The 17,054-nt window shown below is 44.2% G+C and overlaps 1 protein-coding gene across 1 annotated transcript in view; it reads right to left on the reverse strand.

Annotated features, from left to right (window-relative positions):
* DCAF12 (DDB1 and CUL4 associated factor 12) overlaps positions 1–12,018 on the reverse strand; it is a 35,668-nt gene extending 23,650 nt beyond the window's left edge. The window contains exons 1-2 of the mRNA XM_052644934.1: positions 11,633–12,018; positions 10,039–10,293 (exon numbers count right to left, since the gene is read on the reverse strand). Coding sequence (XP_052500894.1) covers positions 10,039–10,293; positions 11,633–11,710 — 333 coding nt within the window. The 5' untranslated portion in view covers positions 11,711–12,018. The remainder of the gene's footprint in view (positions 1–10,038; positions 10,294–11,632) is intronic.
* Between the last annotated feature and the right edge of the window lie 5,036 nt (positions 12,019–17,054).

A 17,054-nucleotide genomic window follows, 5' to 3' on the forward strand; every position in this document is an offset into this window, starting at 1 on the left:
ATTAACTTTCCTCAGGAAGTTAGCAAACCTTCACTCTCAGTAACCTGGGTTTTCCCACCTTCCAAGCCTCCAGGACTGCCAGAACAGGCCATAAATTCACCAGGGACATGCTGCGAAGCATGTGACTGAATTCTCCAGGTGAGAAAGGTGATTAACAGGATTATTTATTATTAAAGACTACACATGAGTCTAGGAAAAAGAAAAAATGTTATCCAAAGGAGATTCAGTTAGTCTCATCAACCAAACACCCCGTGACTTGAACTTTCTCTTGTTTCTGCCCAGCATCAGCCAAATGAGTCTATCTAGGGTCCCTCCACACTCCTTGTGTGTTCTGGACTCTGCTATAAAATGGACATCCCTGCTTCCTTTCCACTGCAGAAGCCTCTTCCTCCTCCAGGAAATCCCCTCTGAATATCCTAGCTAGGAATGACTTCCTTCTTGGAGCAGTCCTGGCTGACACTTCTAGTGAGGTATCTATGTTGTCATTCACTTTGTCCATAGCTATTGAGACCAGTAGCTGTTGAGACCAGTAACAGGCATATAGAGAAAATAATTATTTATCAAGGGCTTCCTCAAAGTGATTACATCTAACTGGCTGCTGAACAGGTTTTTTTTTTGGCTGCGCTGGGTCTTTGTTGCTGCAAGCGGGGTTTGTCTAGCAAGTGGTGGCTGCTCTTCATTGCAGTGCATGGACTTCTCATTGCTGAGGCTTCTCCAATCCCACACAAAGTAGCGTTCTGCTATCTTTGGGAGAAAATCAATAAATATTTATAAATTTAGTAAAAGTAGACACAAACCACAAAATTGTCCTACTACATTCTAGCCAATGAAATGGAGAAACATTATCCTATTTCTTCTCACATTCAAAAACTGTCCTGATGAAAACATCCCCACTTAACGTATAAGAGAGACTGATGGCCTCTAAGGATCTGAAGGCCTGTAAGGCCATTCAAGTGGAATCAGTTTAAGAAACCAGAAGCTGCAGTCCAACCATAATTCTGGGTTGAACCCAGTTGCCACTTTTGGGTTAGTTTCTTCCATTTATCTCCTAGACCAGGAAACACATGAAGAATCTTGCTTAAGGTCAAGCTGGAGAGCAACACTCCTAGATATCACCAGGAAAAACTCATTCCTCTGATTCTCACCTTGAACCAGATCCAGGTACCACTCACAGTCCAACAGAAAAAAATGCCTATATGTCAGCTTGACCAGAAGTAAAGACAGTTTTCTCTGATTGTAATACCTATCAAGGATCACATCAGAAAATACAGCCTGGAGGGTAAGAGTCAACATGTTAACTCTATGTTCATTCTCCAACATCCCAAGCTTCCAACAGACTATTTATGAAATAAAGAGCATACCTCAAGCTCTGAGGTGGTTGTCAACTGAGGGCACAATGCCTAAAAAGGCATGTCTGCCTATGTACACTTGTGCATGTGGCCTGACTGTCACAATAACTGAGGGTTCAAGGTCCAGGGTTGCTGTCATGTATGGAGCAGAAGCCAAGAATGTGAAACATCCAGCAACAGGAGGTAAAGTCCCAGAGAAGGAAGAAACCACCAAAACACTTATCAATATTCTGGTTACGAAAAGCTGCCCTAAAATTCTTGAATCCTTCCATACGATTGCTGTTCAGGCCCTAATCTTTTTTTAAAAATTTTTACTTAAGTATTTCATGGAGAAGACAATGGCAACCCACTCCAGTACTTTTGCTGGGAAAATCCCATGGACAGAGGAGCCTGGTGGGCTGCAGTCCATAGCGTCGCTAAGAGTCGGACACGAATGAGCAACTTCACTTTCACACACTGGAGAAGGAAATGGCAACCCACTCCAGTATTCTCGCCTGGAGAATAACAGGGACGGGGGAGCCTGGTGGGCTGCCGTCTATGGGGTCGCATGGAGTCAGACACGACTGAAGCGACTTAGCAGTAGCAGCAGCATAGCTAATTTACTTATATTTGTTTCAGGTATACAACACTGTGATTCACAATTTTTATGGCTTATACTCCCATTTAAAGTTATTATAGAATATTGGCTATATAACCTGTGTTGTAGTTTATTTTACACATAGTAGTTTGTACTTCTTTTTCTTTTGTTTGTACTTTTTAATCCCCTACTTCTATCTTTCCCTTCCCCTCTCTTCCCTCTACCCATTGGTAACTACTAGTTTATTCTTGATATCTGAGAATCTGTTTCTGTTCTGTACATACTTTAATTTTTAAGATTTCACATGTAAGTGATAACATACAGTGTATTTGTCTTTCTCTGACTTATTACACTAAGCATAATACCCTCCAGGTCCACCCATGTTGTTGCAAATGGCGAGTTTTCATTTTTTATGATTGAGTAGTATTCCATCATTGTGTGCGTATGTATGTATGTGTATATGGGCTTCCCAGGTGGCTCGCTGGTACAGGAGACGCAGGAGACATGGGTTTGATCCCTGGGTTGGGAAGATTCCCTGGAGGAGGAAATGGCAACCCACTTCAGTATTCTTGCCTGGAAAATCCCCTGGACAGAGGAGTCGGGAAGGCTACAGTTTATGAGGTCTCAAAGAGTTGGACATGACTTAGTGAGTGAGCATACACACACATGTATGTATGTATGGGTGTGTGCTTGTATCTCACGTCCTTTTTTTTAAATTTTTTATTTATTTGGCTGTGGTGGGTCTTAGTTGCAGTACTTAGGATCTTTTATCTTAGTTGCAGCATGTGGGATATAGTTCTCCAACCAGGGCTCGAACCCGGGCCCCCTGCACTGGGCATGTGGTGGCTTTAGCCACTGGACCACCAGCGAAGTCCCTCACATCTTTATTTATCAGTTGATAAGAAACTTAAGTTGCTTCCATATCTTGGCAACTGTAAATAATGCTGCTATGAACACTGGTGCTTGTTTCTTTTTGAATTAGAGTTTTTACTTTTACTTTTTTTTGGTCAGAAATCCAAATTATGATCCATAATTGCTGGGATCTTACAACAGTTCTATCCTCAGTTTGCAAGGAACCTCCATATTGTTTTCCATAGCGGCTGTACTAATTTACATTCCTATGCACAGCATACAAGGGTTCTCTTTTTTCTACACCCTTACCAACACTTGTTATTTGTGGTCTTTTGATAACAGCCATTCTGACAGGTGTGAGTGATGTCTCATGATTTTGATTTGCATGTTTCTTGTAACTAAAAACGCTGGGCATGTTTTCACGTGTTTCTAGGCCACCTGGTATATCTTGTCTTTAAAGGCTTATCTTCAGTTTCCGGCTGTGGTGGGCCTTTGTTGCCCCTAGCTGGCTTTCTCCTGTTGTGACGAATGGGGGCTACTCTTTGTTGCTGTGCTCAGGCTTCTCATCATGGTGGCTTCTCTTGCTGCAGAGCATGAGCTCTAAGCACATGGGCTTCAGTAACTGTGGCACACTGCCTTAGCTGCTCTGAGGCATGCAGGGTCTTCCCAGGCCAAGGGATCAAACCAGTGTCCCTTGCACTGTGAGGTGGATTCTTAACCACTGGACCACCAGGGAAGTCCCTGTATTTCTTCTTGGAAAAATGTCTTATCTGCCCAATGTTTAATTGGTTGGTTGTTCTTTTGATATTGAGTTGTATAAGCTGTTTACACATTTGGGGTATTAACCCTTTATTGTTTATATCATTTACAAACATTTTCTTGCATTTAGTAGGTTGTCTTCTCATTTTGTGGCTGGTTTCCTTTGCTGTAGAAATTTAAAAGTTTAATTAGGTCCCATTTGCTTATTATGCTCTTTTTCTTTTCCCTTAGGCAATATATTCAAAAAATACTACTGTGACTTATGTCAGTTTTCTTTTTAATATTTATTTTTTGGCTGTGCTGGGTCTTAGCTGTGGAACACAGGATCTTTGATCTTTGCTGTGGCATGCAGGATCTTTAGTTACAGCGCGCAAACTCTTAGTTGTGGCATGTGGGATCTAGTTCCCTGACAAGGGATTGAGCCCAGGCCCCCTGCATTAAGAGTGTAGTCTCAGCCACTGGGCCACCAGGGAAGTCCTTATGTCAGTTTTCTGCCTATGTTTTCGTCTAGGTGTTTTATCCTAGTTTCCAGTCTTAAACATAGGCCTTTAATCCATTTTGAGTTTATTTTTGTATATAAGAAAACGTTCTAATTTCATTCTTTTACTTGTAGCTGCCCAGTTTTCCCAGCATCAATTTTCACTGAAGACTGTCTTTTGTCCATTGTATATTCTTGCCTTTCCAGTGCACAGGTCAGGCCCTACCACTCTTGACCATTAATTCTCTCACATACAGAGGGTGACCAAAGCCTGCAATACACTAGGATTTCTGGAGCACATACCTGTGTTAAGCCAAGCAAGGTCTTCTCAAGATGAAGCCTAGTCAGAAAGGAGCTGCCAACTCTAACACCATCACATATAATAGGCATGAACTTATTTCTACTGCTCCTCTTCCTAAAGCCTTATAACATCAACTAACTTGACAGAGAACTTCAGACTTTTGGAAGCATTTCCACGATGATTTTCAATCTAGATACACTTCTGCACACGTGCCCCAGCAGAATGAACTTGCCGAGATAGCAATTCTATGGCTTTCACATCTAAAATCTTCCTCTCAAAAGAGTAAAATATTCCAAAATAAAATGAAGACTAATTCTGGGATAACTGTGAACATGTTTTACTAGACAAAGAATAACCATATGCCATTTAAAAAACGAAAAACCTAGTTAGCAGGTTAATATCTTAACTACAAAATACAGGCAGATCATACAGATAAGAATGCTGTTAACCTGAGATGTACATCTGGCTGAACCCAAGGAATTCTGCAAGCATTTTAAAGCATTTTTTAAAGGTAATCCCTTTGGGAAAATAAAATAGTGAGACAAGGAGGAATGAATAAAAAACATCTGGTCAGGACAAACTCCCACATTTTTCCTTCGTTTCCATGTATCTCAAATTGAGTTTAATATTCTGCTTTTATGATTTTAGGAATCTGAACATGTCACCTCAAGGACAAAAAAGTTTAGCTGTCTTCTTAACTCTGGTAACTACCATTTCACTCCACCCCCAAATTAGGCTTCTGCAAGGTCCTTCTTCGTCTTATCTGGCAGCAAACTGCAGCCCAAGTTCATTTTGTCTGCATCATAATGATTCACCAAGCCTAACAGTGAAGTCAGCAGTATATCTCTGACCATGACTTGGGAGATGGTGAGAAAGATAAAAGTAGCTCTGGCTACCCAGGAGTTAGCCTGGGTCAGGCTTTAGGGTCTTGGTGAAAATAATTTCATAGGAGATTTTCCTGCGAAAATCCAATTTATTATTACTTAAGTCTTTCCCAACATCCTCTACTGAGGCTCCACAGTTCCCTATGGTGGAGGTCACCCTAACTGCAAGGAGCAATTTTATCTACTATAGGTGAGTGAGTCTCCAAGTCAAAAAATGGGAAATAAAGAGTTCATGTCTAAAATTAATTCCCCAAACTCTGGATACCTTATCACTCTGCCTGTCACCATTCTTCCCAAACTGACCCCTCTCAAAATATCCACTTTCTTGATTTGTTTTTGGTATACTCTGGGTTTTCCTCTGACCTCCCTGCACCCCCTATAGCAGTTCTTCCTGCCCCATAAATACAGGTGTTCTTCAAGGGTCTGTTTGAACTTCTCTGTCAATATCAATGGTTCTTAACCATTTCTGGCTCCCAACACCCTTTCAAAATGTAGTGAGGGACTTCCCTGGTAGTCCATTGGCTAAGACTCTAGGCTCCCAATGCAGGCAGAGGGCCTGGGTTCCATCCCTGTCAGGGAACTAGATCCCACGTGCCACAACTAAAGATCCCAAGTGCTGCAACAAAGACCCAGTGCAGCCAAATAAATAAAGAAAATGTAATAAAATCTGCTCCCCTACACCACTCTCCCCACATTATGCCCAGAAAATATACATAAAATGACATTTTTGCAATTTTAGGGAAGGTTTATAAAACCCAAGAGAGACCTCTCTACCCTCTCTCCATGGTAACAGAACAGAACAGTTTTAATAATCCCTTATACATAGGTGACTCCTAAACCACCAACTTCAATCTTTACCCCCTCTCAAACTTCAACTAATTAAAAGCACAAAACTAAATATTTTCTCTTCAAATGTTTTTTTGTGCCTGGCAAGCTACTCTTATTTAGCTTTTCTGTATAGTTCTGCACATAACCTGAGTCTGTAACACTATATCAGCAAAATATACCTATTCATCCTGGTTCCCCAACCCATATTCCAATTAAGGTTAGACTACCTCCTCTTCTTTAAATAATTTAGTAAAAATATGAATGTACTAATGTTTCAATCCTAAAGGAAATCAACCCTGAATATTCATTGGAAGCATTGATGCTGAAGCTGAAGCTCCAATACTTTGGCCACCTGATGTGAAGAGCCAACTCAGTGGAAAGGATCCTGATACTGGGAAAGACTGAGGGCAGAAACAGAGGGTGTGACAGAGGATGAGACAGTTGGATGACATCACTAAGTCAATAGGCATGAGTGGGAGCAAACTCCAGGAGACGATGAAGGACAGGAAGCCTGGCGTGCTGCAGTCCATGGGGTCACAAAGTCAGACAGAACTTAGTGAATGAACAATGTCATTAATGATTAGGACATCGATGTGGGAATTCTCCAGTGGTCCAGTGGTTAGGACTCCACACTACCAATGTAGGGGGCACACATTTGATCCCTGGTCAAGGAACGAAGATCCCACAAGCTGTGTGGTGTGGGAAAAAATAAACAATCACCACAACAACATAAGCTGGCCATCTAATTCCTGTAATTACTAGGCCCAGGGAATTCAGAGAGGTTGAAGGACTGCCTCTAGTTTGAGTGTTAGCCTACAGCACAGGGAAATTCCCACTGCAGGAATCAAGCTACAGAATAATTAACGATACTTCTGCTAATTTTTTCACAGAGGACGACCCACTGCCTCAGTGAATGTTTCTATACTACAGCCCCAAGTCAGTTAGTCTGGAAATGATCTGTGTCAAATGACCTGTGTGCACATAGCTCATAAATACCAACAGCAGCCAAGAGAAAAACAGCTTCTAACCCACAGATACATATTAAAAGATTATTTTAGAATATAAATAGTTGTGGTATATTTTTCCTACATTTAAATCATTTCATTGACAGTAAAATTTCAATACATCAAAACTTTACTACCAAGAATCAGACATGATCTCCTCCCTCTCCAAAATCTTCAACTGTTAGCCAAACAGAGTTCTAACTGTTTAAGTAATTTTCCTTTTAAACTGAGGGAAGTCCCAGGGAGTGCTAAGAACATGGGAAAAGGCTTTGGATTCATTATCACCACTACTCCTTTTGAAGAATAAGATATTGCTAACTTGAAATATTTCTGAAGATGTTTACAGCTACATTCTCAGCACTGGATGTTACCACTCCCATTTTACAGATTGGAAAACAAAGGCACAGATGAAGGAACCATTTGCCAAATATTACAAAATGCAGAGAAGAGCACTGTTTCTGATTCCTAATTTTGGTTCTGAAAGCTAAGCAAAGAAAAACACTACAAAAAGAAAACAAGCAAAAAAAAAAAGAAAACAAGCTTCCACTTTGAGCCATAAGGACCTAGGAAGGAAATATACTTTAAGTCATGAGGAAACAGGAAGACAGAAAAAGGAACATATCAAGAGTAGGTTAAATTACTACTTAATGTTATTCTCACCTTCAAAAGGTCGTCAATAAATTCAAGAAACAGAAGACTATAATGACTCAGTTTACAATTAGCAACATTTGCTGGGCAAAAGACTATGGTTTGTGTAGGGTGTGCAATGAATTCCTCTAAATTCCTCTGCGTCAAGTGACAATGATGACAGTTCGCTTGAAACAAGAATAGTAGCCTGAGAGACTAAGAAAAAGAAGTTCTGCAGGAGCCTGCCACCACTATTTGGTTTTGAAAGGCTTCTTTATAATAAGCAGCCTTCAACAGAAGAGGAAATGAAAGTTTGGCCTCAACCACCATGGTACTGTACTCTTCCTTAAAACTACTATGTAAATCTTTGTCTGTGGAGACCTCCTTGGTCCTACAGTGCGTAAGAATCCGCCTGCAAATGTGCTCACCATGTCTATGGAAAGAGGCTGAGGTGGCTGAGCTCTAGCACAAGGTGCTGAGGATGTTGGCTTTTGTCCAGGCCACTGTCTGGGCTGTAAGCAAGAGGAAGCTGCAGCCCACCCAGGCCCCCCTCACCCTGACACCTTCGAGGTAAACAAGATAAACAACTTCTTAAACCTAAGCCTGAAAATGTTGATGTGAAAATTGGTATCCGAACCACGGTCTTTATTTATCTGACATCATGCTATTTGTACTCTTCTATCCCAATCAATATCCACAATATCCAATCACGAATTGACTTATTTTATCCATGCTTTTAATTGTTCTGGCTAAATTTACTGATAAAATTTTCCCTTCATTCACTAATAATTATCTAAGTCATGCTATGTAAAAAATACTCTCCTACTCATGTCATATTCAACTTTCTTGCTTCTGAAACCTTTTCAGAAGGCTACTTTGCAAAGACCAAGCATTTATTTCCTGAAATATAGCACCAAACACACTTCCCTACCCTTTCTAATAAAAAATACATCTTTAGATTCTATCCCCTAAAATAAAGTGTTTGCCTTATTCCTATGCAGGTCAGGAAGCAACAGTTAGAACTGGACATGGAACAACAGACTGGCTCCAAATAGGAAAAGGAGTACCTCAAGGCTGTATATTGTCACCCTGCTTATTTAACTTATATGCAGAGTACATCATGAGAAATGTTGGGCTAGAGGAAGCAACAGCTGGAATCAAGATTGCCCGGAGAAATCTCAATAACCTCAGATATGCAGATGATACCACCCTTATGGAAAAGTGAAGAGGAACTAAAAAGCCTCTTGATGAAAGTGAAAGAAGAGAGTGAAAAAGTTGGCTTAAAGTTCAACATTCAGAAAACTAAGATCATGGCATCTGGTCCCATCACTTCATGGCAAATAGATGGGGAAACAGTGGAAACAGTGGCCAACTTTATTTTTCTGGGCTCTAAAATTACTGCAGATAGTGACTGCAACCATGAAATTAAAAGACGCTTACTCCTTGGAAGGAAAGTTATGACCAACCTAGACAGCATATTAAAAAGCAGAGACATTACTATGCCAACAAAGGTCCGTCTAGTCAAGGGTATGGTTTGTAGTCATGTATGGATGTGAGAGTTGGACTATAAAGAAAGCTGAGCGCCAAACAACTGATACTTTTGAACTGTGGTGTTAGAGAAGACTCTCGAGAGTCCCTTGGACTGCAAGGACATCCAACTACTCTATCCTAAAGCAGATCAGTCCCGGGTATTCACTGGAAGGACTGATGTTGAAGCTAAAACACCAATACTTTGGCCACCTGCTGCAAACAGCTGATTCATTTGAAAAGACCCTGATGCTGGGAAAGACTGAGGGCAGAAGGAGAAGGGGACGACAGAGGATGAGATGGTTGGATGGCATCACCAACTCAATGGACACAGATCTGGGTAGACTCCAGCAGTTGGTGATGGACAGGGAGGCCTGGTGTGCTGCGGTTCATGGGGTTGCAAAGAGTCGGACACCACTGAGCAACTGAACTATCTTCAGCCAAGTGTGAGTTTAAATACATCTATATATGCCCTTAGGCTAGCAGACAACACCAAGGTTTTCACTATCCTGTATCCTGAATGATGCCCTGACCATCATTCTTTCCTCTCCTTTGAGGTCTCTGACTTAGAAAAACAACATAAGAAGGAAAAAAAAAAAATCTAGAAGCAGTGGCATAACCATAATACAAGAGGCCTGCAGGACTAGACTCCTCTGAAGATTTATCAGAAAAGAAATGTGGAAGTGGAAAAAGGAATAGAGAAGTCATGGACAGATACGAGGGGACGTAACAGAGAATAAGGCAGTCTCTTCCCCAAAGAACTGATGGGAAAACCAGCAGTGAGAGATACTAGGGCATGTGGAGCCATATATCCAGAGCCAGGAGAAAGTTCATATCCACCCAGACACTTACCGTGTTGCATTTTGTGCCACACACCACTTGCCTATGGTTCAGCCACTGAGATGCAAACACTTTATTAAGGGTCCCAAGGTGAAACTCTCTCTCCTTCAGGAGACTGGGAAGTTGCTGTGCTGCATACCCATGCAACACTCGGGAATAGCTGGTTTCATTCTGTAGCCTGACTTCTCGGTTCTTCAGGTAGTACACTAAGGATCTCTTCACTGGGGGGAGTCGCTTCCTTTTGTGAAGTGAGTGATCCCAGCCCAACTGTGGAGAGCAAAAGGAGAAATCAAGGCTTTGCCAACTTTTGTCAGAATTGGGGATCCTCCCATATTATAGAACTCATCTCGCAGGACTTACATAGAACAGAGTTACAAACACAATGCAACAGGAAAGTCAATCTTGAAGGCCACAGAAAAGATGCTGCTCATAGTCATACCCATGGGAAAAAAGGACTTGGAAGACAAAGGAATGAAAGCAGGACAATAAAAGAGGACAATAGGTTTTTTAAGGCCTTTTAAAGTGAAGGATTCAGGTACCTTAAAGTGAAAGTAAAACTCGGCTCAGTACGGTTGGACTCTTTGCGATGCCATGGAATATACAGTTCATGGAATCCTCCAGGCCAGAATATTGGAGTGCGTAGCCCTTCCCTTCTCCAGGGGAGCTTCCCAACCCAGGTCTCCCGCATTGAAGGCAGATTCTTTACCAGCTGAACCACAAGGGAAGCCCAAGAATACTGGAGTGGGTAGCCGATCCCTTCTCCAGGGGAATCTTTCCGACCCCGGAATCGAACCAGGGTCTCCCACATTCCAGATGGATTCCTTAACCTTAAAACTATCCTTAATAGGGAAGGGAATGAAGGGCCCAGAGATTACCATACAGACCTGGGCTGCATCTCTAATGGACCCCCTTCTCCCTCTCAGCCTGTACTCTACGCGGAGCATGGTAGGTGCGGCCCAAGAAGCCCAGCTGGGGTCCCAGGTGTTTCAGGGATGCCCTAGCAATGGCCGTCTGCCTGTCACCAGGTCCGCGCTCCTGGCAGTTGTAGAATTCAAAAAATCAAACACCAACGGGGTGACAGGAACGGGAAATATGAGTCTGAAGAGACTCAAGTCTCAGAGAGCGGGACAGGGTGATATCGGTAAACTGTTTATCTAGGGGGCTTGGGTACCCATAGGGAGGCTCATTCCTGAGAGACGCAACCATCTCCGTCCCCCGGCCACCGAAAGACAGACTTCACTCTCCCTCCCAATATCTTAGGCGAGGTTTTGTCCCCGATTCTCCTCGACTTTGGTTTCCCTTTCTCCGAAGCCCAGATTGTTCTTTCCTCAAGCCCCATTCCCGCCTGTAGATCTCCCCGGAACATGCCTCATTTTCAAGTTCCCCTTTAGTTTCTGACCCCTGCGGGCCTATCTGCTATCCCAAGAACTCCTAAGGACCCAGGCCTGATCCTATAGGCTAGAACACCGCTCTACGCACCTCCGTACACCACCCCTCCCCCCGCCCCCCGCCAAGACCTTGGACCTCATTCCGGTTCCCAATGTGCGAACCCTACCCTCTGGGTGCCTCGGCCTTATCACCCGGGGCCAGGCGTCTCGGCCCTCACCTGTGGGTCCTGAGCGTCGCTCCCAGCTCCCGGCAAGGCGGGCGCTTTCCGCTTCCTGCTAACTGCTTTCCTGGCCATAGTGGGCAGCGCCGCCGCGGCCCCGCAGCCACATGGGGCGGGCAAATCGCGGGGGAGCGAGACGGCGGGTCATATACTGGGCCCCGGGGCCGCGCACCTTCGTGCGCCCGGCCCGGAAAATGGCCCGGACTCCGGGCGGCAATAGAAAAAGAAAGGCAGGCAGAAGGGAAGGAGGGAGGGAGGACCGGGGCAGGGAAAGGGAAGGGAAAGGGAAGGGGAGACAGGAACCCGAAGCTTGTAGACGACCAAGTCTTCAAAGGACGGCGAGCGGCTGGAACCAAAACACCCCCTCCCTTTCGCCCGCGCTCCGTCACCCTCGCGCAGCCGCAGTTCGTTTCGCGTCGCCACGGAGACGCAGTCCGGAGAGAAGGGCGGGGTTTAGGGCTGGCCGTAGAGTTCGCGGCTGTTGCTCACGGCCGCCCGCTCTTTTTCAACTGCCGTTTGACTGCCGCTGGAGGTTCGCGACTTCGGGGCAAAGGAATCTAGGTTTTGGCCGCCGACACTGGAGCCCCACCCGCCCATCCGGACGTACCCGGAAGTGAGGATGTTTAACCTCGCTCGCGGAAGGACTCCCTCCCAACACGCCTTTACCCCGCAGTCGCCGCTAGTTATATCTCGAGCCCTGTGCGTTTTCCGGAACCTATGAAACCAAACCCTGGCGCCAAAGGCTGGACTCTGTGAGAGGAGGAGTTAACTTCCTCTCCCCACCCCCGGTAGCTCAGACGGTAAAGAACCTAACTGCAATACAGGAACCCCAGGTCAATCCCTTCATCGGGAAGATCCCCTGGAGAAGGGAATGGCTACCCACTCCAGTATTCTTGCCTGGAGAATTCCATGGACAAAGGAGCTTGGTGGGCTACAGTCCATAGGGTCACAAAGAGTCAGGCTAACACTGCACCCCACCCCACAAAGTAGAGTCTGACTCGAAATCATTGCCAGCATACCGGACTTGCACACTGTAGAGAACCTACCCTGTTTGCCACAATCAGCCCAGGTACCCCTCAACACCCCCTGGGGAGCTCTCAGGCTTCATTTTCCACAGTCTTCTCCCTCCACTGGCCTCCTCCGCCGCCTTACAGTCTCTGCTGCCCTAATCGCAACCGCCCCTGAGTCACGTCTCCTTTAGCTGCTGCGTGAGACCTCGCCTCCCTTTAGAGTCCCGTGACCTGCCGGTCACCCTGTCTTTTGTGCTGTATGAAATAGGCGTGCCACCGTAATTTTTTTCTTAGGTCTCCCACGCAGTCCTGAGGACTGGAATGAACAGGGGACTGCCACTGCCTGCCTGTCCCCCAGGGCCCAGGTTGTGTCTCCATCAAGGCAGATAGGATGAAAATCTGAATCACAGAGAAGAGAGGCGCTTTTGACTTTTCAGTTCCATGAGGGCTGACATTGGTCACCAGGCAAGGGGCCTTCTTCAGGATCACCTTTGTTTCCATTTTCAGAAGATTCTGTAGGGGTGTGAGTGCCAGCCCCCACCTTTTTTCAGGCAAAGAAATCCTTTGAGGAAGCAGAGAGCTTCCTGATGGGCCTCAGGCTGTTAGTGCCCAGTTACCTGCTGATCCCTTCAGGCTTCAGGCCTCAGGCCTCATACCTCCAGGGAGCTCTGTTGGCCCATCTGAAGTTCTGCCTAGGAGGAGATCTGGGTTTGTTTTCCAAGCCGAACCAAAGACCAGATTGAGACAGTGTCCTCCGCCATCCCAAGTCAGCACTGCCACTAACACTTAATTCCACCTTGGGAAAGGCAGCTCCATCTTACTTGGTCAGGTCTAGACCTTCAGAGACATACACACAGTAAGTGGATCAGAAGTGGGTCAGCTTCCTTTTTCTGAGCCTGTTGTTCCACTTCTGTCTTGCCTCACAATGCCCTGGATGACTCAGGAGCTCATTGGGCAAGAGTCTGGAATTCCTTTGAGAATCTCTAGGGTCATATTGGGCTGTGCTTAGATCTTGGTCTCCTCTGCTGCTGTCATAGGCTATAGGCTCATCCTCCAGGTTGGTGCAGTTCATCTTGACATCCCAGGAGCTATCCCTGAATGTACCTTCCAGTGGAGCTCACCATTTCTGTGGAAATAAAATAGAATGAAGAGTTATTTGAAAGTGGGTTGTTGTTATTCAGTCGCTAAGTCGTGTCTGACTCTTTGCGATCCCATGGATCTCCCTGTCTCTCACTATCTCCTGGAGTTTGCCCAAGTTCATGTTCATTGAATAGGTATTGGTGTCCAACCAACTCATTCTCTGCTGCCCTCTTCTTTTGCCTCGGTCTTCCCAAACTTCATTTGGAAGTTTTAAAGTTTACAGTTGTTTTTAAAAGACTGATAATATGAAGTAATGGTGAGAAACAACTGGGACTCTCATACATTGCTAGTGGGTGTGGTAAATTGGTACAATTTGGAAAAAAAATCTATGATCATACCTACCAAAGCTAAACACATGTAGGAGTAGTTTACTTCTGGCTGTAAACCCAAATAGAAATGAGTGTTTTTGTCCACCAAAAGTCATTTACAAGAATATCTTACTATTCATAATAGTCATCAGTCAGTTCAGTTCGGTCGCTCAGTCGTGTCCGACTCTTTGCGACCCCATGAATCGCAGCACGCCAGGCGTCCCTGTCCATCACCATCTCCCGAAGTTCACTCAAACTCACGTCCATCAAGTCAGTGACGCCACCCAGCCATCTCATCCTCTGTTGTTCCCTTCTCCTCCTGCCCACAATCCCTCCCAGCATCAGAGTCTTTTCCAATGAGTCAACTCTTCTCATCAGGTGGCCAAAGTACTGGAGTTTCAGCTTTAGCATCATTCCATCCAAAGAACACTCAGGGTTGATCTCCCTTAGAATGGACTGATTGGATCTTCTTGCAGTCCAAGGGACTCTCAAGAGTCTTCTCCACACAGTTCAAAAGCATTAATTCTTCAGTGCTCAGCTTTCTTCACAGTCCAACTCTCACATCAATACATGACCACTGGAAAAACCATAGCCTTGACTAGATAGACCTTTGTTGGCAAAGTAATGTCTCTGCTTTTCAATATGCTATCTAGGTTGCTCATAACTTTTCTTCCAAGGAGTAAGCATCTTTTAATTTCATGGCTGCAGTCACCATCTTCAGTGATTTTGGAGCCCCCCAAAATAAAGTCTGACACTTTCCACTGTTTCCCCACCTATTTCCCTTGAAGATGGGACCAGATGCCTAATTATAAAAGTTGAAAGTAGTTCAAATGTCAATCAATAGTAAAATAGATTAACAGGATTCCCATGACTTCTTGAGGTTCGATAGTTTGCCATAATGGTTCACTGAACATAAACACTATTACTGGTTTATTATAAGGGATATTAGGGACCTCCAGGAGGCTCAGTGGTAAAAAATCTTCCTGCCAATGCAGGAGCTGTGGGTTTGATCCCAGAGTCAGGAAGATTCCATGGAGGAGGAAATGGCAACCTAGTCTCCAATATCCTTGCCTGGAAATTTTCATTGACAGAGGAGCCTGGTAAGCTACACTCCATGGGGTCACAAAGGCTTGGACATGACTGAGCATACACACATAAAGAATATTAAAAAGGATACAAATAAACAGATGAGGAGGTACAAGAGATCTGGAAGGATCCTGAGGCATGGGAACTTCTGTCCCCATGGAGTTGGGGGTGTTCCACCTCATGACACGTGGATATGTTGACCAACTTGAAAGCTCTCCAGACCCTATGGTTTACAGTTTATATGGAGGTCCCATTATGTAGGCATGATTGATTAAATTGTTAGCCCTTGATAATTAACTCAGTCCCCAGTCCCTCCCTCCTTCCTGACAATTAGGAGACTGGGATTGAAAGTTTCAACATTCTAATTACAAGGTTGATTTCTCTGGTAAACAGCCCCCATCCTAAAGTTCTCCAGGGGCCCTTTTTAAATTTAAAATAAAAATAATTTTATTTCTTTTTGGCTGTGCTGGATCTTCGTTGCTGTGCAGACTTTTCTCTCATTGTGGAGAGCAGGGGCTACTTTTTAGCTGTGGTACACAGGCTTCTCATTGCTGTGGCTTCTTTTGTTGCAGAGCACGGGCTCTAGGGCAAGCAAACTTCGTATTTGAGGCACATGGACTCAGTACTTGTGGCTCCTGGGCTCTGGAGCACAGGCTCGCGGGCTTATGCTCTGAGGCCTGTGAGATCCTTCCAGAACAAGGGAGCAAACCATGTCTCCTGTTTGAATCTCCAGGTGGATTCTTTATCTCAGAGCTGCCAGGGAAGCCCTAGGGGCCCATCTTGAGTCACCTTACTAACATAAACTCAAGTGTGGTTGAAAGGGACTTATTATGAATAACAAAAGCTTCTTCTCTAAACATTATCACTTGGTAAGTTATGAGAGTTTTAAGAGCTCTTGCTGAACCAGAGATGAAACCAGATATATGTATTTCTTATTATATCACAGTATTACAGTAACGGATGTGTGCTAAGTGGCTTTAGTAGTGCCTGACTCTTTGCAAGAATACTGGAGTGTGTTGCCATGCCCTCCTCCAGCGGATCTTCCTGACCCAGGGATTGAACCCGAGTCTCCTGTGTCTCCTGCACTGGCAGGCAGGTTCTTTATGACTACTGCCACCTTGGAAGCCTACATTACAGTAATAGAAATCAAAATAGTCATTATTCTTGGTTGTTACTAGCTGGGAAGAGAACCCAAGGAGATTTCTGGTGTGCTGGAAATACCTATATCTTAATCTTGGTGATGATTATACTAGTGTACACATATATAAAATTTCATCAAGCTGTAGATTTAATGATTGTGCAGTTTAAGTAAGTATACCTCAATATAAGGAAATAAATTTTCTATGGGAATTCCCTGGCATTTCAGTGGTTAGGCCTCTGTGCTTCCATTATAGGGGGCACAGGTTTGATCCCTGGTCAGGGAACTAAGATCCTGCAAGCTGTGTGGAACAGCCAGGAAAAAAGAAACATTCTAAATTCTTTCACCTGGATTCTTCTGTAATTTATAAGAGACAATCAGGCCAGGAAGGGGAAAATTTTTAAAACCGTAGCCATAGGCTGAGATGAACCTGAGAGGACATTGAATTTACCACATTGCCTTCAGCTTTGCAAACAAAACAAAAATTCTCTCCAGATATTTGAAAAACTGGGAATCACCTTTGCCTCTCCCAGTTCTCATACCCTCTCACATACTCACACATCTATTCCATCACCAAGCCCTAATTATTTTATAAGTATCTTGAGTCAATTCACATCTCTCTATTACCCTAGTCCAACTCTGTCACTTATTGATCCCACCATTTGTGAAGGTCTCCTAAAAGAACTACCAATATCCACTCTTACCTCTTTTATTATTCTGTTCTGCGTTCTGCAGAT

Source organism: Budorcas taxicolor, chromosome 8 (assembly GCF_023091745.1).
Source record: "Budorcas taxicolor isolate Tak-1 chromosome 8, Takin1.1, whole genome shotgun sequence".
Classification (NCBI taxonomy): Eukaryota; Metazoa; Chordata; class Mammalia; order Artiodactyla; family Bovidae; genus Budorcas; species Budorcas taxicolor.